The 23,740-nt window shown below is 38.1% G+C and overlaps 1 protein-coding gene across 2 annotated transcripts in view; it reads right to left on the reverse strand.

Moving 5' to 3' along the window:
• Kcnip4 (potassium voltage-gated channel interacting protein 4) overlaps positions 1-23,740 on the reverse strand; it is a 1,069,170-nt gene that overhangs the window by 841,249 nt on the left and 204,181 nt on the right. Inside the window, exon 1 of one of the 2 annotated variants that reach the window (XM_006976100.4) lies at positions 8,974-9,409. The exons of the other annotated variant lie outside the window; for it this stretch is intronic. Coding sequence (XP_006976162.1) covers positions 8,974-9,061 — 88 coding nt within the window. The 5' untranslated portion in view covers positions 9,062-9,409. Of the gene's footprint in view, positions 1-8,973; positions 9,410-23,740 lie in introns of those variants that run through there. 2 annotated transcript variants of the gene reach the window in all.

Raw genomic sequence — 23,740 nt, forward strand, 5'->3', positions numbered from 1 at the left:
ATAGTGAAACACATATTTTGAATCCAGACAAATCTAATTTTATATCTCAGGTCCAGCACATCCTAGAATTTCACAGCTTGGACTATATTCCATGCAAAATACTCAGTGGTGTGGCTTCCATTCAATAATGTGAATCAGAAATGGCCACATTAAATTATACAAACACATAATATTTACTATGGTATCCTCCCTAACACCAAAAAGAACTGGTATATATGTTTTCATCATTACTACACAGTAAACACGATGCTATATTGGAGAAGAGGAATTACATTGTATGTCTGTCTCTTAGAAGATGCCAAATTCCTTGAGCTCTGACATGAACACCTGACTCTGTTCAATAAAGCAGTGTTGATGAGTAATTAAATGCAGAATCATATGGTAAGGACTTGTACTATAAGAGCTCAAAAAGGAATTAAATCAGCAAATTCTACAGAGTGAAGGAGAGGATAATATCTTCCAGGAGAAAATAAATGAGCTTTGAGCAGGTGTCTGTCTGATGAAATGTGACCTTCACTACCTGACCATTCAAAAACTGCCACAGTTTCTCTCTGACTAAAGAATAGCATCCCTAGGTGGGCTTGGCTGGGAGTATGTATAGCAATCTGATCATGTGGGAATCCTTTACCTACAAATAATGCCACTGATTCTTCTTCAGACTGCTTTCTCATCATCTTGGTTTGATGTATTTCTCATCACCCTTTTCCTCCTGTTGTTGGCTCTCCACTGTCCTTGACTATCCTTGGTGAAAACCACAAGATAAAGCACTCTTCTGTCTTGTGAAGGCATAGCAAATGTTGCAGGACTAACCGCCAGTTAACTGCCCCATTAACCGCCCCTTACTTACTGTATTCGCAAGGCAAAGCAGGGCAGTTGGGAACCATGAATAAACTAGCTCCCAAAGACATAAGACTCAGCTCTCAATGCGCATTTAATATGTGTTGCTTAAATGACTGAATGGAGATAATAGTTACTACTAAAATAAAAAAGCCAAGGAGTTTAAAAATTGCTGTCATTTATAGAACTTTTGTGTTTATTCCAAATTACTAGGAGCAAAATCATGATTAAGTATTCAATTTTTATTCCTGAATATTTAATTTGAATAAAGTAAACAGGATAATCTATAAGTGCTAAATTAATAATAATGAGAAGAGTAAGTGCTTGTTGAATGTTGTCTGGCACAGAAATATGCACAGGATATCTTGTTCTGTCCCTGAGGTGCCTCTGCTTACAGAAGAAGTGTAATATCACAGCTGTGTGATCAAGGACCAAGCTAGAACCCGACTCCAAGGCTGCTCATCTTTCCACTGTGTGTCCTGATACCCTACAGCAGTTAACGGTTTATCAGAGAGTAGCTCTCCTGAAACACATTTTTCTATCATAATAAAACATATTCTTGTCATTAAGACTATGATAAAACTTTAAGGGAAAACTTACTGGATGAAAACCCTGACCCCACACACCTAACCTCTATTCCCAGAATCCATGTGAAAAGCCAGATATGCTGGTGTATACCTGTATTCCTGTAATGAAATGACAGACAGAGACAAAGGGACCACCCAGAAACTTGTCAGCCAGCAAGTATGCAATACACAGTGCAGCAGCTGAAAACTACAGGAAAGGTCAACTTCAAGGTGGAAGGTGAGAACTGACTACAGAGAACTGTCCTCTGACTTCTGCATATGAGCTGTGGCAGGTTCATGGCCACATTCACACACACACACACACACACACACACACACACACACACACACACACCAATACATAAATATATTTTAAAGACTATAATTAAAAACAGAAGAGAAAGAGAACTAATATTAAACCAGACATAAAGGGAACAAGTGATGGACCCCTTCTGATGGGATGTCTCCCCTAAACCTTAGCACAATCTTCTTCCCATAATCACAGTCATTTACTCACCTCTCCTTTGGCTTGTTCTCTCTGAAGTTAAACATTAACAAAGGTCTGACTCTCCCCAGGTATTGCTAAATGCTGATCAGTAGCTGATCACTGTAACCACTGTCCTTTATTTATTTATTTATTTGTTTATTTATTTATTTATTTATTTTATTTTTTATTTATTTATTTATTTATTTTTTTGGTTTTTCGAGACAGGGTTTCTCTGTGTAGCTTTGTGCCTTTCCTGGAACTCACTTGGTATCCCAGGCTGGCCTCGAACTCACAAAGATCCGCCTGCCTCTTGCCTCCTGAGTGCTGAGATTAAAGGCGTGCACCACCACCGCCCGGCTTACCACTGTCCTTTAAAAACACAAAGAGAACACCAGTCTCCAAAAAAGAACATCTTGAAAGACTTTTATCTTACTAAAAGATTTCTATTAGGCAGAAAAAAGGGGTGTTATGAGAGAGATACTCTGTAAATCTTGATCAAACTATTGGCTTGAAAAAGCATCTAGCATCTACTGTAAAAATAATATCAGTGCTGATAAATTCTACTGTGGTTAACTGGACTTTGCTTTCTTCTACAATAAAGGGCAGCTCCTCAGAATTAGATACCTACTACTCATGAGCTCACAAATAGATCCCACTGCTGACAGAATAATTTGGATTAAAATATATATTAGCAAGGAAATCTCATACATTTGCACAGCAGAAACAAACCATACTTCAATCCCACAGTGTTGTGATACCATCTGCTACAAAACACACATCATGTTATCTTTTGGCATCACTGAGTTTGACTGATTACAGTAATATCCTCTCTGAAAACAGAATCCGTTTGGGTCCAAATAAAAGATAAACAATGATAGTAGAGGATGTGGTTGATATACAGGTATCTTATGAGTTTCCAGGGGTATAATCAGCTTGCTTATGATCCTTGCACTATCTCTTTGGAGGGGGAAAAAGATGACCACTGTTAAGTCATGTTAAGCAAAGAAAATTGCTGTGGGATTCTGAGTGAAGGTAAATTAATACAGACAGGAATATATTTTTCTTGCTTAGAGTATCTTTCCACAAGTGTCAGTGATGTAGGAATTTTACAGTGTGGAACTGGAATCTCTCAAATGCCCGTTTGTTACTGGTATGACCTTGGAGGAGAAAATGAGACCCCAGTCCCGTCTTCTTCTTCTCTCTCCCTTTTCCCAGAAATAAGTGGAGGAATTTTGGTGTGCCACCTTTTTTTTTGTGTGTGTGTGTGTGCCATAAAGTTCTGCTTTTCTATAGATACTGAATAGAGGAGACCAACACCGCAAAGAGCAAAACCTTCAAAGTGGTGAGCCAAATTCAAACTTTCTTTAAAGTTATTGCCTTAGTTATCTGTTCCAGTAACAGGAAGCTGATAACACACAGAGTCAGCTGGAACATTTGGAGGCTGGAAGAAACAGAGACTAATACTGGACTATTTCCTGCCTAGCTTGTCCTTATAGGTCAGGGGTATCCCTGTTCAGATTTCAGCTCCTACTTAACAATTCTCTGCACTTTCCCTTTACAGAGAAGGTGCTGTCTTGATCAGTTCTTTATATCCTGCCCATATTTAAAGTCACTTTATAAAATCTCTTTCCAGAGTGTAGGATCTCTCTCCAGCTGGAAACATAACTGATACACATTATGGTGGTGGCTACACATGAGCTTGATGGTCTCTTCCTGTATTGTAGATCCTGAGTGCTTCTCCCTGTATGTAAATTATGCCCTGGAATGCATTTCAGACATTAGTAACATGGGACCTCTGGTTACTTTAAGCAGGAGTGGCAAAAGGACCTCTTCTTATGAGTATTTAGTTCTTCCCTTTAGACCTACTGGGATGTATTGATTAATTTAGTCAATTAGTCCACAAAAGAGTTTTAAATTAATCATGTCTAAGACTATGAGGTCAGACTTCCCACCACTCTGAAATTGTCATGGTGATAGAATCAGTCTTCCATCTATAAAGAAGAGTACCTAAGCCCTCCAGGTGTACCTGATATCCTAATTACAGGAAAAAAGACAAGCAAATACAAAGAGAAAGATCGCACTAACATGAAGATTTCCTTGTGAAATTAAAGAGCCAGCAGTAACCTAAACTCACAGCTGATGTGTCTTCCAGGATCAAGGATGCCACAATCAGACTGACTGCAAGGAAGACTTGCAAAAGCCTGAGCAAAAGCCCCATTCCCTCATTACCAGTAATTCCTGCAGGAGAAGTTACTAAGGAGAAAATTCTTTTCATAAAGTTTAAAATGTAAACTCTTCCTAGAAAAAGGAACAAAATTCCATACACTCGCTGAAGGTCGAATATAAACACCATTGTGATTTCTTACATAAGATCAAGATTCAACAGCAGGAAGAACACACAGCAACACACATCCATGCAGAAAAAAATTATAATAAATAATAATACATTGATAATGATAAAAACAATGGTGCCATTTTGTTGCATTTAAATAATGGAGAGTTGGCATATGATATGAGAAATTTAACCAAAAATTAAAAGAGATTAATTTAAAAGAAAGGAAAATAGTGAATAATATGAATTTCAAAACTGACAGATCAAGAGATTGTCAATTGCATATTTCACTACCAGGGCTACCTGATCTGGAAAATAGAAAGCTCTATCTTTGTTGTCAGAATAGGTTTTGATGTTTGTCAATTTTTAACTATACGATGTCTTCAGATGGAGGAGAGAGGAGATTCAGAAAGCTGGGGAATGGGACAAATGATCCTATAATTCATGATTCTGAAGTGGGGGGAAGAGGATAGAAAAAAATATGGCTACATGGTCAGAAAGTAATTTTGTCATTTCTCAGGTTTTGTTAATAGCTCTTATTTTCTGTTCATGATTTTAAATGTAACATTAAAGCATTGAGACCTGTACATGATTAGCTTAGTGAAGGCTTGATCCACAAGAACTCAGGGGCTTAAAAGTTATGTAAGGCTTAAAAGTTTCTTATTTAAATTTGATGGACAAAGGTGCCTTCTGTCTGTGTCTATGGGTCTATCCCCTCTTTCTACTTCTGTTCTCACTCACCCCCCACCCTAGGCTAAAGTTCTGTATGTGATTGGATGGATTCTTGCCTCAGCTTTTAAAAATCTAATTTTCTCCAGGGCAAGGACTCCCCTGGGGATTCAGCTCAACCTAGTAGATTCAGTCCAGGTAGGACCAGTCCCTGCCTCCCAGGTTGAGCAAAGTGTCCCTGCATAAGCCCCAGGTTCCAAACAGCCAGCTCATGGGGTGGGCTGAGTGGAGGGCAGGGATTGGGGGGAGCGGGAGGAGGAAGGACAGGGAAATCCGTCACTGATATGTAAAATTGAATCAAATTATAAAATTAAAAAAATAAAATTAAAAAAAAGAAGAGAAAAAAATCTAATTTCATTTAGTCTGAAATACTTCAATACATTAGTTAAGCAAGAACTCAAAGCTTAGTAGAATTCTTCTTTTTAAATTGTTTTGGCTTCCCTTAAGTGAAGGACTGAACTTTAACCCACATATAGCTTGTAGACCTGAGGCCTGCAGCAAAGCTCCAGGCAATATCTACCTCAAACATATGCTTAGGGAATTGTTCCTAATAGGAAAATGTGTCTAGGGCTTGCTTTTTCAAATACATGATATAAAGAATTTTTGAATAATGTCAAAATAACCTTAACATAAAAACCATTACAAAAAAACTACCCCACATGATTAAAAAAAAAAAAAAACAAAAAAACAAAAGGAGAAGCAGTTCAAAACTCGATGTCTACATTATCGTCGCCCATTCCTGTAATGGCATAAACATTTATAAAATAGAGTGCTGATACACAAGTTACCCACTGATAGAAGAATCAAATGACTAGAGATTTTTATAACCCATCTCCATTCACTTGGATGTAGTGAGATATGTAATGTAGCAGAAGCCACATCTAGAATTAAACCTGATTTAGTATATCAAGAAGCAAGTATAAAATTGAGAAGAAATAAGATAATTGACCATGCATTAAACCTTGATATTCTATCTTGGAAACCATTAACTTGTATTTCGTATGCACCAATTTCTATAATTTATAACTTATAACAAAGGATCTCTTAAAGTTTTTATATTTTCAAAAAAGCCAACATATGTGCTTTGATAATACTCTTTTATGTATATTTTGTTTTGGATTAAGGTCTCATTTTTAACTCAGCCTAGACTGGGATTCACTTTGCTCATGTTGCAGCCTGATGAGTTAAAAATCCAGTATTTTAGAAGTGATTTAAAATGAAAAAGAATATATTTTAAAAGATTTTGGAAAATGAGGATTTGTTTGTTTGTTTGTTTGGTTGGTTGGTTTGGGTTTTTGGTTTTTTTGAGACAGGGTTTCTCTGTATAGACCTGGCTATCCTGGAGCTCAGTCTGTAGACCAACCAGGCTGGCCTCAAATCACAGAGATCAGCCTGCCTCTGCCTCCGGAGTTCTGGGATTAAAGAAGAGAGCCACCACCACCCATAATTATTATCATGACTGAAAAAAAAATTCACATTTGAATTTGCATTCTTTTACATAGAACCATTTTATAAAAATCATTAATTTATTTATTCATATGTACATAATCCTAGACACTGTCAAACTTAGATGAAAAGTTGTCAGCTAAGGAAATTGTTTCCCTCTCACTGGTGATATCACTAATAAGGCACATCAAAAAGTCATTCTTGTTTATATATCTTTGCAATGATTTTCTGTATATATTTGGTAACAAATGAGAAGCAACTACCAAAAAATACAAACTTGGTGTTTCAGAATTAACTTACTTAAATGTAAAAAGAATATTACTACTTCCTTGGATAACATCAAGAGAACTAAGGATAAGAGGTTTGATGATCAAAAGCAAAAGGCCAGCCAATGAATGTTCATATCGTTTTAAAATTTTGATAACTACAAAGACACACGCTGATTGTTCAGGATGCAATTAGCAACTTTTTGCACATCTAACCTTAAAGCAAATTTTTAAAACTGATTCAACCCCACATTCTACTTCTTCATTAATTGCTAGCTCAGGGACCCAAAAGTGTTCTAATGAATTTTACATTAGAATCTGCAATATGAACAGAGAATATTATCACAGCTACTAGTAAATGCATACATTGGCCTTTGTGAGCAGAATTCTGAACATTTATGAAGAATCCAGCTGGATTTCAAATTCCTTATTATGCCTGAAAAGAAAACAAATTAACAAGACCAAAATTGCCATAAATAAGCACATTTTTGAGAACGTCAATCTATCTTACTGCTTGATAATAACCTTGGGCTTCTATTTCACAAAATGCAAAGATGCATGGCCACCTGTGCTTCAGAACAAGGAAACTTCTGCCACCTACACTGATTTCAAAATGTGTGACGAGTAAGTTTTAAAATACCGCTTCTATACTAGCTTCCTACATTGTCACTAGATAACCTGTATGCTGACTGTATTTAGCATTAATACTTAGGCTTTATCACTTCACAACTATTGTCATCTCCCTAAAGGTCTTTGAAAACAGAAGTTCAAGAAAACTGTTATACAAACAGAATAAACAAACAAGGTACGAGTCAGCTTCTGCTCTCAAAGAAGAAACAGCTACTGAGCCACATGGGGAGCTTCCTTTTGTATACAAATTCTCTAGTCTCATGCAAAGATTATGTACTGAGCACTAGTGACCAAGCCATGGTTTGCTAAATGACAGACACACTGCCTTAGCAGAAAGTATAGAGCAAAGGAATAAGTACCAATAAGGTCGTATTGACCCCCCAAAAAGCTATTTACACTATAAATGTGAAGACTACATAGAAATACAACAAACCTCCAAGGTGGAAAAGTTAGGTACAGGCTTTCAATCATTATTTCTTAAGTAATTGAAATTCAGCATATTGTGCACTATTTAGAATCAGCACATGGGTATTGATCAGATGTGAACATTAGGACATTAAGAAACTTCTTAATATCCAAGAACATTTAGTAGTACTCTCTGATTTCCAGTTATTCTGTCAGAATAGTCCTCTAATAATTCATACAGCCCATGCCATCACATAAGCAGGTGTGTTACCAAACATACCACATCTGTCTTCCCTGGATAAAATATGGCTCAAATTCACCTCTGAACCTTATATAAAGCTATCTGTGCTTCTTTATCTGTTTTCCTTCATTATTCAGATTTAGAAAAACACTAAACTCCAATAGTTCCCGATGGCTGGACCCCAGGTGTAATATTATATTAACACAGCTTTGTTTACTCATAAATTTGATGGTCCATTAACAATATCTGTCGTCAGCGGGGACTAATTTTGGTCCTGCCTGCTTCTAAGTTAATGACAGCACTCAAGAATTTCATGGGTAGAAAAGCTACTGGTTTGGTCTCATCATTTTATAACATCTTGAAAATATTTTCTTGCCACCAGCATTTAGATAGAAAACTAAGAGTTTCTATTGGAATTATGTCCATGTTTAAACATTGAAATGTCCCACAATGATACAGACATCAAAGCTCTCCTGAGCACCTTACTCTTTAGCTGTTCGCACATTTTGCTCACATTCTGCAAGGAACTCAGAATTCTCAAAGAGATGTCCTTAACTCTTTCACTGCCATGCACCAAGATCAAATACTGCAAACAATCTAAGGATTATAGCGATCAAAGAGTTCTAGAAAATCTTTAACTGCTTGAAGGAAGGGCAGCTTTTATGCTCTTCCCGTAAACTGCAGTGAGCAGCAGGGAGGGGACTACCCCTCACACAACTGTGCCTTTTTTTCTTTCTTTCTTTCTTTTTAATCACAGACGCTGCTTCCTTAGACTGAGGCACCGCTAACGGTGGTGCTGACGTGAGGACATAAAAGATACATTCACACAATCCAGTTCTACCCCCACCCCCAAACCAGAGCTGCGCGGCACATGTCTTTAGCAGAAGGAACCTCAGCAAAGGAGACAGCATTTTATTGACAGCACTAGAAAAAAAAAAATCACAACAAAGAAATAGTGAGCCTTTTCTACTCCGGTTCAACTCCGTTACCAAGCTCTGCCAGCTTTGATTTAAAAAAAAAAAAAAAGTCATTACCTGTATGAAGAGAACCTGTTAATAGCCTGAGAAGGTACTGGGCAAATTTCAATATTTCACGTTTACACCGTTTCCTACAGCCACTCATCTTAAGCAACAAGGTATTCCTCTGAGGAGTGTCAGAAGTCTTTGCCAATAGAAAAGAAAAGAAAAAAAAAAAAAAAAAAAGAGGCGGCTTCTGAGGGGAAACTTCTGTCTCAGTTTATGTATCGAGCTGCCTTACAACTCCTGGGGAATTAGCTGTGAGTGCCTGGGTCAGAAGGTACAGCAGCCAGTGCAGACGCAAGAGTAACGGGGCACTAGGAAGCGCTGCCTCTCAGGACGGTCACCAAGTTCTTCTGTGGCAACAGATAGGCTGCTGCTTTACACTCGTAGTAACCCAGCTATGGTGCATCTCGGCATCCTCTCTCCTGAAGCAATTGCAACCTCACCGACCATGCCGAGGGAGGCGGGGCCTGCATTGCCAGCTCATCAATGAATCAGCATGTAAGCAGGTGAGCAGACAGATGACAGGTCAGTGGGGCTGGAGCCCTTTGGACACCAATAAGAGATCCTGCTAAACAATCAGGCCTGCTGGGGAAGAATCTCGGGGTCCAGGGGTGTCCAAAAGGCTTCTAAATGATAAAAGAGAGGTTGGAAAGAGACTGTTCGAGACAAGAACTCAGATGTTTCCCCCACACAGTGGGATCATATTCAGAGAGCTTAGATTTGGGCGGGGGGGTGCTCTTTGGAGAAGCTGAATGTGACTCTCAGCAGAGTTGAGGATTTACCAGAGGAATGAAGCAATATCGCTCTGCCACAGAGATATATTCAAGCACGCAGGCTCTAAGGTAGAAAATGACCTGACACCCAAAACACTATTATTTCTGCACTGTCCAGACTCAGGTTATTTGGGAATCAGAAGAAACCATTATCTGCTTTCCAGCACAGTAACCTGGAAGCCGCAGTTGTGAAGCTCTGTACTTTGGGGCGACAGAGCCCCCAAATTAACTTGCTGCATCGTGCTAAAAGCAGGAACTGCCTTGGTGTCTTCTTAAAAGGCAAATGCAACTTATTTCCCTATAGACTGATTTAAGTTTGGAGAGCAACCCCAAGGACCTGCTATTTGCACAGGCCACTTTTGTACCGAGAGTGCCACTGCACAGGCAGTTTGTTATAAATGCCTGAGGAGCAGATGCTTGTATCTTAGAAAGTGTCGTTATTTCAGAATTCTTCAGGGCTTTGGGCAGTTTCTTGGTTGCTTTACATTCTTAATTAATACTCTCAGGGCTTTTGTTTGTCTTTACTGGCTCTGTATAAATATAAAGACTGTCTCTGTGATATTCAGTACATAAAGGAAATTCAAACTCCTTATTTTAAAAGGCCCTCTAGCCCCATTTTTGACACACTTAAGAGTTCTATTTGGAACTAGCATTTTTCACCAATGCTAAGCATGAAGTGATGTTCTTATACAATAATAATAAGAAAAAGACATGTAGTGAAATCCCAGGCTTAAGGTATTTAGTGGTAACTTGTCCCCTCTTCAGTGCTCTAATCAATATCCACAGCCTCAGTGATGTACCTATTGAAATGGGTTAATGAAGACGCACACTTTCCAGGTATAAAATAAAGATATATATATGCACACAGGTTATCAAAATGCTTTTAACTTTTATCTTCTATACCTAAGGCATCTTTGAAAGTATTTGGTACACAAAAGATAAATATACGTTACATAATATATAAATGAATAATGATGTAAAGTCTCACTATTTTGTCTGTGAAATTAATATTTATGTGTGTTATTCTTTAGCTGTAAGGGTGAAATAGGATGCACTACAGGTGATATTAAGCACAGTACTTTTATGCATTTCTCTAGTGGGTTCATAGTGAGCATTTTTTTTATGTGCCAGGCATGGTTCCATGCACTGGGGACACATTGGTGAGAAAGGGAAAGACATTGCTCATATGCTACCTATATCTCAGTACAGAGAGGAAGATATAATCGAATGCTAAACAAGAATATATCACATATGGTTAACTTCTAAACTAGAGTAGCAGGGAAAAAATGAGTAGGCTAAATAGGAAAGACATAATTTAAGAAAGGGATCCTAGTGTATAAAATACCAGAGTGAGTCAATCATGAACTATCAAGGGCATATGAGGTAGAGAGAACAGCTTTAGTGCAGGGCACCTAAGCTGGGCCTGAGACCAGCATCCTTAACGGATAGCAAGACACATGTGTTTGCTGAAGTACACTAACCCAGGGGAGGCTCCTAAGGCATGTTTGCTAGGGTAGAACAAGGACATCCATGCTTCAAGCCAGTCCCTGGAAAGGAAAGTTGTCTCATCTGTCTGCTAAGTAAAGATGCCATGCAATGGAGCTAGAGGAGATGAAAGAATACCTGTGAGGAGGAAGCACAGTGGTCCAGGAGAGAAATGATGGAGGCATGCATGGCCTGCAGTGGAAATAAAGGTAGTTTGTTTCTGTATATACAAGGAAACAGAATCAATAGGGTTTGGTACATTGACATAGGCCATCAAAATGGGAGAATTAATGGTGACTTGACTGGGATTATATAATTAGTGGGGATATTCAATGAACTGCTGAAAAGCTATGGTGTAAAATTAAAATTAGCATGGTTATTTGACTTTCAACTTTTGAGGAAATTCCATACTTTTTTCCCTAAAATCCCCATTAGTGTTCCCTTTCCTCGACATCCTCATCAATATTTATTGTCTTTCATTTTGATTATAGTCATTCTAACAATTGTGCAATAGAACTTATGTGATTCCAATTTATATTTTCTTGTTGACTAATGATGCTGAGCAACTTTTCATAGACTGTTGGATCATATGTTGGTCTTTTTCAAGAAATGTCTACTCAAGTGCCTTTCTCAATTTTAATTGGAATGTTTTCTTGTTCTTGTGATATACAAATTTCCTGCACTGAGGCATAGCAGTCTCTTATCAGATGTGCATATTTCTCCCAACCCATGAGCTTCCTTTCTCTCCTCATAACTGTTTCTTTTGCTTTGCCAATACTTTTGAGTTTGATATACTTTTTTCCTTTTGTTATCTTCAATTTTGAGTTTTTATATAAAAAATCATCACCCAAACCAAAGTCCTACCATTTTTCTTTTTTTAATTTTTTTCTTTTTTTAAAATTTGTAATTAATTTAATTTTACATATTAGCCACAGATCCCCCTGTCCTCCCTCCTCTCACCCCCATCCCCACCCATCCCCAATCCACCCCCCATTCCCACCTCCTCCAAGGCAAGGACTCCCCTGGGGATTCAACTCAGCCTGGTAGATTCAGTTGAGGCAGGTCTAGTCCCCTCCTCCCTTCACCTAGGCTGAGCAAAGTGTCCCAGCATAGGCCCTAGGTTCCAAAAAGCCAGCTCATTCACTGAGGACAGGTCCCAGACCCACTGCCTGGGGGCCTCCCAAACAGTTCAAGCTAATCGACTGTCTCACTTATCCAGAGGGCCTGATCTGGTTGGGGGCTCCTCAGGTATTGGTTCATAGTTCATGTGTTTCCAGTAGTTTGGCTATTTGTCCCTATGCTTTTCTCAATCATGGTCTCAATATCTCTTGCTCATATAATTCCTCCTCTCTCTCGCCAGTTGGACTCCTGGAGCTTCACCTGGGGCCTGGCCGTGGAACTCTGCATCTGCTTCCATCAGTCATTAGATGAGAGTTCTGCCACGACAGACAGTTAGGGTGTTCAGCCATCTGATCACCAGAGTGGGTCATTTTGGACCATTGCCAGTAGTCTATTGTGGAGGTATCTTTGTGGATTTCTGGGGACCTCTCTAGCACTTTGCTTCTTCCTATTCCCATGGGGTCTTTATTTATCATGGTATCTCTTTCCTTGTTCTCCCTCTCTGTTCTTGATCCAGCTGGGATCTCCCACTCCCCTAAGCTCTTTTCCCCATGATGCTTGTCCTTCGTCACCCACCCTCATGTCCAGTTTGCTCATGTAGATCTCATCCATTTCTCTGTCATTGGGTGATCCCTGTGTCTTTCTTAGAGTCCTCTTTACTAGGTAGCCTCCCTGGAGTGGTGAGTGGCAGTCTAGTCATCCTTTGCTTTACATCTAGTATCCACCTATGAGTGAGTACTAAATTTTCTTCTAAAATATTTTATTTCTAGGTCTTAATTTTAGTCTCTAACCCATTTTTAATCATAAAATAAGGGCTCACTTTCACTGTTGTGTACAATATATATAGTTTTTCAATATTATTTTTTGAAGAGAAGATATTCTCTGCATAATGTGCTATTGTACATGTGTCAAAATCCCTTTTAGACCTACATGCAAAAAAAATTGAAATTAACACATCCCAAATAAATTGGTACCCATATGGTCACTTTAGCACAATCTATAATGTTAAAGATACAAAAGGAACTTGTGTCCATCAAGAAGTAAATGGGTAAAATTTGGTACACATAAAATAGAAAACTATTTAACCTTAAAAAAAAAGGAAATTTTTCATTTTTGACTATGTGAATGAATCTGGAGTATATTAATGTAAGGAAAAGAGGAAAAAGAAAGACCAATTCTGTGTGTTCCTACTTTATATAAAATCTAAGTGTATCAAATTTATACACACAAAAAGTATAATTGTAGTTACAAAAGGCTGAGGGTTGGGGCACACAAAATTGTGATCAAATACAAAGCTTCAGATAAACGGGAAACATATTTTACTGTTATATTACATAGCATGATAAACAAAGGCATTGACTTTTTTACTTCAAAATTGCTAAGATTTAAGATACTTTTATCAGAATAAATAAGTAGAATCACTTATGAATACATAGTAACTGGATGACCTAATGTTATATACACACATTACATCATACTATAAATATATATGTGTCAATCAAAACTTTAAAAATAAGATTGAGAGCTATAGGACTCTTTTGAAATTAAGAAAACCAAAGGTTCTACTTTGAATACCCTTTAAATTGAAAAAGCTTAAATTTACTCTGAAGTGAAGGGTGTTTTTTAAACTAATTTGTTCATTTTTAAATATTTATGGAAATGGTATTTATCATTACAGAACCTCCGGACATCAAAAGAAAAGAGCCTATATAGTATTCACCTAGTTTTCAAACACAAATACAATGGAGATTAGGTGACACAAATAACACACTTATTTGTGACTGTTGCAGAGATGAGAAGGTTAAGGATCAAAGCACCTTCATCTTCAGATCTTGGAAAGCCTCTCTTCTTGACTTGTGCAATGAAGACTTCCCACTCTACCAACTGTTGGGGCAGATAGCAAGCTCTAGTTTCGAGCTTACCTTGTTTTTACAGTGACACTAATTGTTACACAAGGACTCTGTCCTCACTGCCTACATTTCTCTCTTTTAAAAACACTAATGCTATTGATTAAACTCTTTCCTTCTAAACTTAATTACTTCCAAACCCCCACTTTCAGATAATCACACTTGGAGTCACAGCTTTACTATGTACCTAGAAGTAAGGAATAACACACACACACACACACACACACACACACACACACACACACAAATCAAGAAATACTATAAATAACTGTAAAATATAAATTTGTTATCTTTGATGACATGGACTATTTCTTTAAGAAACATACATACCTTACCTTGTGGGACTGGTGGGGAGATGGACACCAGTACAATTGAAAAACCATCAGAACCATACAGTTCTGAACAACTGGGTTTTTGAAAAAGCTGCATTTGTTGTTCAACAAAGGAAAGTAATCCTTTAAGGGAGTGATGAATGACATCAGAGCAGTCACCATCCATATGCAAAATGGACTTAGGTCATGTACCTGTGACTTGCAAAAAGTATTAATTCACAATGAATCAAAAACTTAAATATGAAATGTAAAGCTATGGAAGTTCCAGAAAGCCAGTCATCTTGGTGCATGCCTTAAATCCAAGCACTCAGGAATATGAAGTAGAGGGATTCTGCATTCAAAGGCAGCCAGGGTAAAATAGTGAGTTCCAGGCCAATCGGGTATAGCAAATACAATTCTGATTCTAAAAACAACAAAATATAATAAAGTTTTAATCAAAAAGAATCTTAAGAAACTCTTCAGTAAGTAGTTCAAAGTAACTAGACAAATTAACTAGGCAAGGAAGTCTTAAACTTGACAACAAATATGTGACTTCTAAAAGGAGAACCTGGAAATTAGATGACATCAAACTTTAACATTTTCTTTTTCAAAGATTTTCATAAGAGAATAAAAGACAAGCTACACAGCATAATTAAATATTTGTCATATAAGTTCCTGACAAAAATTACTATCTACAATGTATTAAGAACTTCATAGTTTTGTAATGTAAAAGCACAAAACCCAATTTGAATATGAGTAACTATGCAGAGATTTTTTTTCAACGAGAAAGACAATACAGGTAATACTAAGCATGTTAGAATATATTCCACATTAATATAATTGAAATGCAAAATAAAATTATAATTCTATTAGAATAGCTAGGATGAAAAGTTGAGACAAGAACAAAGGTTGGCAGGATGCAGATAAATTTAATGGCTCACACATTGACAACAGAGTTGTAAGATGGTAGAGCCATTCTGAAAAATAAACTGGTGCTGTCTTAGAATTCTGAATGAATAGCCATAAAACATAGCAATTGTATTCTTCAGCACTTTGCAGAAAACTTAAAATGTATTTTTCCATTATTTCTCTTATTTTTGAGAGTATAACATACAATTCCTTCTTCCCTTTCCTCCTTCCAAAACCTCCTGGATATCCCTCCTGGCTCTCTTTCAAATCCATGGGGTCTCTTTTTATTATTAAGATATGCATATGTATATGTACATATATATTCCTAAGTACAACGCCCTCAGTGTGGATAATGTTACTTGTGTGTGTGTATGTGTTTTCAGGACTGACTATCTGGTGTTGACTACCCAATTGGTGAGCTCTTCTATAGAGAAGACTACTTCTTCCACTCTCAGTATTGCTTATGTTATGCATAATCCTTCCCACAGATGGATTTTCCTTGTTGTTATCCAATCCTTACTACAGCTTAGATAGCATTTCCTATGTGGAAAGACATCCAGTTATGGTATATTAAAGGGATGGTCACCTAGATTGTCCTTGCAGGTCCTTTATCTTCACCGTTTTCACTGGGCAATCAGTCAGTCACCTACAAATCATTCTGTATAGAAACTCTCAAAATAGACCTTCTGTGATAATTTACTTTCCACTTCATAGCCCAGATCCCAAGATAATTAAGTCCTTCCTCTAGAGATGGCAATAATATATCGCCTATATGCAGACATGACTAGAGGGTATTTAAGGAAAATAATGTGGTTTAATCTTACTCTCATGAAAATACAAAACATAATTAGGAAGATAAATTTTAATGTCAGAAAATTAGAAAATGAACCCAAAAACTGGAAAATAAATGAATTAATTATCAGCACATCTGGATTACCACTATGTAAAATAATATAAAGTCATGTGTCCGTGGCCAGTAATAAGCAGGTGACCTTAAATGTTTCAGAGATACTTCACCAACGCCTCTATCACTGGCACAGAAATGTGAGAGAACTGCACAATAGCTTATGAAGTTCAGAGTTCACCACTCAGTACTTTGGGCATGTGGTATAGAGTCTACTAACATTCCTTATAGTAGAGTTACAACTAAATGGAATTTGCAGGCAAATCACACTCACCAGCTCACCATGTGATAAGAGTGATATAAATGAAAGATCCTATGCTGTAACTCCTGGTCTTAGTAAACTACAGGGGGGGGGGGTGCTTAAACGTATGGGCATCTTTCAAGATGTATTTCTATTAATTTCATTTGGAGAGTTATTTTTTCTTACTGGATCTTTCAGAGAAGGCCAAATTCAAATAAAATAAATCATAAATGCACTTAAGTGATCCCCCAATTGCTCTTTAGAATGTAAAACAAAATCTGTTGGCTTCTCTTCAAGGCAGGAAGAGTCATGAAGATTTCAAGAAGATTCACATCACAATGTAGTTTCCTTCCCAAGTCAGCTCCTCCTGATACATCTCGGTGTATTCTGTGTATCTCAGTGGGAGTGGATATTGTTATGCTTTTCCAATTGTCACAAGTTACAAAATTAAACATGTGCAGTGTGAAAATAGCACACCATGGGGCTGCAAGGAGAAACAGAACAGAGCCTTGAGGCAAAGTCACAGGCTCTGAAAGTGGGTCTTGATAAAATAGCAAACTAGCTGCTGTCTATTAGAGAAGAATGTCCCCCATGCCAGGTCCATTATTATTCTGGAAACATCACTAGTCACCTACTTCAGTGAATAAAGAGCAAGCCAACACACTGTGACTGCTCATATCAACTTCAGTGACAGCTCTGTGAGCACAAAGCGAGTCAAAATGGCACCTGCTGGCAGGGAAGGGCCCTTTACCATGCCTAGGTCAAAATCAACAAAACCCTCTAAAAGGTATTTTAGGTAGGGCCTCAAGCACATGTAAAGGAATCTACCATAATATAATGTCACCCAAAGAAGAGTCAGTCTTTGGGACAGATGAGAACTCTGCCTCACCTTAGTATTAAAAACAAGAGTGTGTAGATAAATATTCACCTATAAACAGATTCAGAGAAATACTGAGTTCAAGTTCAGATTTCAACTCAAACAAAATCAAACAAGTAAGCTCCCGCCCTCAAAAAGACTAAAACATAGAGGGTTAAGGAAGTGAAACACTTTCTACAAAATGAGGTTGAAGTATATTTTTGTGTTGTGTTCAGGAGGAGGAAGCAAAGTTGTCACATAAATGTCCCCAGGGAAGTCAATGCATTAATAATATAGTATATATGTTGGAGAAGCAGGCCATTAGATCTTGCACATTTAGAGCAGAGTCTCCCTCAGTGGGACTCTCCACACCCACAGTCCAGTTTAAGGGCTTTGTGTATTGTCATTGGAGCTAGAAGGAGATGTGCTTTGCTGATAGAGGGCCCCAGGTATAAGATAACTGTATGAATTGTACTTATAGAGAATAGAAGCTAAAAGGATGCTAAAGAGCCACACCCGGCTGGCACAGCCATATCTGAATGGAATGGCAGAAGTCATAAAGCCAGCACAGCTGCTTGACAAAGACCCAGCAGAGCTGAGCCACATGATGGCTGCCATGTCTCTTTTGGTTTTCATCTCCACCTGTTACATACTTGGGGCACTCAATATTTGTACAATTTGAGGATATCGGATTGATGGAAATTTTCTTATGAATCATTTATTTCTTCTCCTAGGAATGCTGCTTCTAAGCTTCCCCAGGAAAGTACTGAACATACTATCCCCCCTTCCCAGATTTTAGGGGGATATCCTTATCTACTTGAAGGTTTTCCTTATGCCTTGGAGGTTGTGACACGTAAGAAGCCAGAGGCCTCTTCATGAGGCTATCAGACATTTTGAAACATCTGTTCCTGAACTTTTTTTTTTTTTTGGTTTTTTCGAGACAGGGTTTCTCTGTGTAGCTTTGTGTCTTTCCTGGAGCTCACTTGGTAGCCCAGGCTGGCCTCGAACTCACAGAGATCTGCCTGGCTCTGCCTCCAGAGTGCTGGGATTAAAGGCGTGTGCCACCAACACCCGGCTCTGTTCTTGAACTTTTACAGGAACAAGATATTAAAAAAAAAGTAAACTCAAAAAGGTCAACAAGATTTGGTGGGCTAGAGGAGTAGTCCACAGTTCAGATCATAAGCCTCTTTCCACTATACACTCAGACAATTACGTGGCATACAACTGCCCTACACAGAAACATATTGATGAGCAAAGTATGGAGTAGAAAGATGATAAAAGTATGAGATGTTAGGACCTCCCTCTCTTAGAAAAGTTAGCTCATGCAGAGTCACTATAATGCCACATGACCAAGGAACAACAGAGTGCCGGGACAGACATATAGACAAATTCTATAAAGATATAAATATGAACATTGATTGTATTGTGCCAGAATTTGAATAATAACTGCAGCAGCTTTGGCCTGAGGATTTTTCTTGGGCACTCTGACCACTAAGAGTTAATAATACACTGCTTGGGATATGGCAAAATGTCCAGGTGGCTTGAAGATTTTGTTTTGGTCTACTGTTCTTGAAGCAACCAAAGCTACCAGCCTGAGAACAGGCTGTCATATGCCTCTAGATTCTTAAAAATCAGGTTATGGGGTTAATGAGTAAGAATGATAACTCTGTTTATGAATGATGTCAAAACTTGAGGAAAATGGTAATTCTGTTCTGTCATAGTTTATTAATGATGACTAAAAGATGAGCAAAAGGAAGAGAAACATGTGTCCAAAACCAAAAATGATATGATCTATATTTTGGAACATCATGAATATATCTTTGCTTATTAAATTCTGTATAAATAAAGAAACACTCTGGCTGCTAGTCAGTCAGGCTGCAAGATTCTCCCGACCACCATGGCCTGACTCACTTCCTTCCCCTGCCGACTCCTTACATCCTCTGCAGGACCCATCCACCACCTGGGATGGTTCCTGGCGGCCCAAAGATGGGTGGCAATATGGACCTGGACAGGAAGTTCAGAGTCAGTCTGAGAAATTTCAAAAGAAGGCAGGCTGCAGGTGCAACAGTAGAGGGAGAGCTAGGTTATTTTACAGGAGTTCACATCTAGATGTTAAGATTGATGATCTGAATGTCTCCCTGGACATGCTATTGCACAAAACCATTGTTTTCAAACACGCTCCATTGAAATATACAGGAGTTACTTTCTTCATGGGAAATTTTGTTTACTTCTTTGCTGAACAATACAGAGGAAGCAACTGGGACTCCAGTTTATCACTTGAGTTAGCATCAAACTGTTTACCTTAACTGAGATTCATGTTACTATACAATTAAAAAGCTAAGTCTGACAAATGTGATTACTAGAAGGTTTAAAACAATGTTCCATATTTGTATAAAATTTTTAACCTATTTCAGACATTTCAGAAAAACTAAAAATGTCCAAATTCCAATAATTTTGGGGCCCCATACTCAATATATGTACTTGACATAGGGTAGGGAAAAGTACTAATTTATTACGTCCTGAGTTATTATAAACCATACAGTTTTGATCAAAGTGACCTATAGCAGCCATCCACAGGGAATGAAAAGTCAATGGAAAGTCACATTGCAAACTGAAGATCACAAAAGCAGGGCTCAATAACAATCCCTTTAACCCACCAGATATTCCTCCTAAAGCCACCTGCAGGATGGAGAGTCTGAGGGGTAGTCCTTGTAATGAATCACCAGCCTTTCACTTCAAAACAAACCCCAAGGAGTCAAGGAAGCCTCATTTGCAGTTAACATCAATGTTGATCAAGAGGCAGCTTTCAAACACTCCAGATGCTCTCTTGACTTCAAGAGAAGTCACAAGCCATGTCCATCCTGTGATGCTGCCTATTCTATTCAAATGGAATATACTCAAGGGAATTGAGAACCCTAGATTTCACTTTTGCTTGAAATGGGCAATGGTTTCTAAACAATTAGGCTTAGGATTCAGCAAATTGTTTGCATCCTTCACTCAAATTATTTGAAGATTAGTCTTTGCTGCTGTTGCTGTTGTATTATAAGCACACACACTATTGGGCTGATAAAAAATATGAGTAAAGTGAACTCTCCCAGGTATTTTTGTTTCCTTTTTTAAGGCAGAGCATTGGGAGTGTGTGCTTCATTCTCTTGTGAGGTAGCAAGCTCATAGAAAGTACATCTCTGAGTCATATATATGTATATATGTGTGTCATCTATCTATCTATCTATCTATCTATCTATCTATCTATCTATCTATCTATCAATCTATAGGCAAACAGTAAGAGCATACTTAGAATACTAAATTGACTGAGCTCTCCTTAACACATTACACATAGGTGATGACTTGATTTACAAGATTTATTAAGTTTCTATTTACCAAGCAAAGGGTAACAGTTAGGTTTCTCATGATATGAAGGCATATCCTGAAATTTCAAAAGAAAGGTCAATGTTAAAGGTCACACCAGAGGCAGACTTGTAAAAAAAGCATTTGAGACTGAACATCAACAGAGCCCCTCAAGAGAACTCAGCTACCCTGCAAGGCTGTGCTGACATGATCAGTTAGAAATAGCAACACCCCTACTTGTGACTTGAGATTGAATTGCCTTAAACTATCAAAAAATAGATGGCAGCTTCCTTTCAAGACAAAAAGTGCATGGATTAAAATTAAAAAATATAAAAGTAGTTAAAATAGCAACTATGAAATCAAAGAACTGATCTAATCATTCATAGAAATAACTACAATAGAGCTAAGGTGGACGTTTTCTTGATTATTTGGCACTAAGGGTTTTCTTCAGGCCAGAAGATAAGTGAGAGCTCTGGCTGAGTTTAGACCCAGTTCCTGGATAAAAAGTCCAATAACCCCTGCATTGTGTGGTTTGGAGACAGGGGGATCTATGAGGTTTGCTGGCTTGCAGCCTAGCTCCAGGTTCAGAAGACCCTGTCCCAAAGGAATGCGGTGGAGTGTATTAGAGCAGGGTTCTGTTCGCTGTTTAAGGATGTTCATCTGCATACACACACACAAACACACACACACACACACACACACACACACACACACACACACACACACACCATATATGTCAAATTCATACACATAAAAAGAAAGTATTCCATGGAGACACCTAGAAATATTAGATGCAATGACATTAAGTAATCAAAGAAATTCATTTACTCAGTGATAGCATCCTCACCAAGTTATAGGTCCCTTCAGTAAAAATTCTTTTTTGTGCTATTTTTCATTGAAGCTTTTATAACCTCACTCATACGGCAGGGCAATTTCCAAAAATTAAAAAAAAAAAAAAGGAAAAGCAGTACAGCAGTCCACATTCTAGTCCAGTCCCACAACTAATAATTACTTTCGCCGTATTATGACAACCAGCACCGCTGCCAGCACACACAGCTTTCAAATTACACGGCACGAGAGAACACACACTTTGGGAAGGAGAGAGCTATGCCAGCACAAATCAAAACTTCCACCGTTCTTCGTAACTTTATCCTTTTGTTGTTGTTCCAATTGTACAAAGCCTAGGCTATAGACAGAAGAAAGACCTGAAATCCTTTTAGTTTCAGTTCACTTTCTCACTTGCAGTTTTAACCAGGCACAGAAAGAATGGGCTGCCAGTCCTCTTCTGCCTTTTGAATGTCCTTGAGTGTACCCCAAGGAAGCAGCTCTGAACCTAGTTTAAAGATGACCTTCCTGCACACACTCCCCGCCCCCAACTTGCTGCCATAGCTCTTTCTCATCAGAGTGGCTAGATTAAATATTCAGGACCCTGCTACGGTGGTGCATAGCAATGCAGGGCTCTGACCTTCTCCAGGAAAATCAGTCAGGGAACAAACCTGTGACAAGAGTGACACTGTGTGCTGTAAAGTAAAACCTCCTAATGCAATCTGCACACTACATTCTCCCTGGCATAGTAAATGCACTGTTAAATTCGCACTGCAGAAAATGTACTAAAAGCCTTTTAAAATGGATTTGTAAATTCATATTCAGGTCTATCTGCCATTGACCCACTCTCTATGTAGATCTCTCAGCCAAGAGTCACCATGAGTTGGTGGCAGAGGGTGAACACTGGACTTGAGATTATTTTCCTTTCCTCCCAGGGAGGATAGAGCTGAGAAGGTTCTTCATGTCTCAACTGTTAGTCAGGCATCTACTTTTAAAATGTTTTAACACTGAGTCAAAAAAGAAAATAATGTGGTCTTTGGTGTAACTCCCCAAGAAGCCCCATGACTAGAAAATATTAAAAGTATCTGCTTTATCTTTATGGCCAGGTACTACATCAAGCAACTGTCCTGAATTTTTTGAACTTATTCTCTCTCTTTCTCTCTCTCTCTCTCTCTCTCTCTCTCTCTCTCTCTCTCTCTCTCTCTCTCTCTCTCTCTCTCTCTGACTCAGTGCAAAAGTAGATTTTTTTAATTCCTCAGAAAGAATAAGATGAATGCAGCTGAGAACGATCAAATAAATTTACCCATAGTAAATTTAGATTTAAGTATCAAATTTTAATTGTGTATGTCATGTTTTTTTCCTGATCCTTAGACATGTGCTTTGAAGAACTGTTGGATACCACTGCCTACTTCTTTACCTCCTGTACAGCCAAACCCCCAAACCCACACATTATATGTTGATTTGGGTTAAAGCATCCAATTATCCCTTTTCTCTGCTGTGGACTCCATCAAAACCATAACAGATAAATATTTTTAATATATTTTGTACAACAATATGATTACTTGCTATATTTTTAATAATAAAAATTTCCCATTCTAAAGTATTTTTAAATGATGACCATTTTAGATGTGTCCTAAATACAATATTTAAGGAATTTAGGAACATCGAGGTGAGCAAACTAAATAGGCTTTCTTATAAATCGTGTTAACTCATTTTAATATAGTATCTTGTGTGTAAAATGTACCAGGCTACACTTACCAGACAGAAATCTGAAGGCAGAAACTGAAGCAGAAGCCATGGAGGAATGCTGCTTCCTGGCTTGTTTCACTTGACTTGCTCAGCCTGCCCAAGACAATCTGCCCAGAAATGATATCACCTCAGTGGGATGGCCCGTTATATAAACAGTACTTTTAGATTCAGTAGGGGCTTTGACTAAATTATTCTATTTCGACGCGAACCGATGTACGAACTGCACTATAAAAGTTGTCTTAAATATAAGTGCATGCCTTTAATCCCAGCACTCAGGAGGCAGAGGCAGGTGGATCTTTGTGAGTTCGAGGCCAGCCTTGTCTACAGAGCCAGATCCAGGAAAGGCGCAAAG

Source organism: Peromyscus maniculatus, chromosome 10 (assembly GCF_049852395.1).
Source record: "Peromyscus maniculatus bairdii isolate BWxNUB_F1_BW_parent chromosome 10, HU_Pman_BW_mat_3.1, whole genome shotgun sequence".
Classification (NCBI taxonomy): Eukaryota; Metazoa; Chordata; class Mammalia; order Rodentia; family Cricetidae; genus Peromyscus; species Peromyscus maniculatus.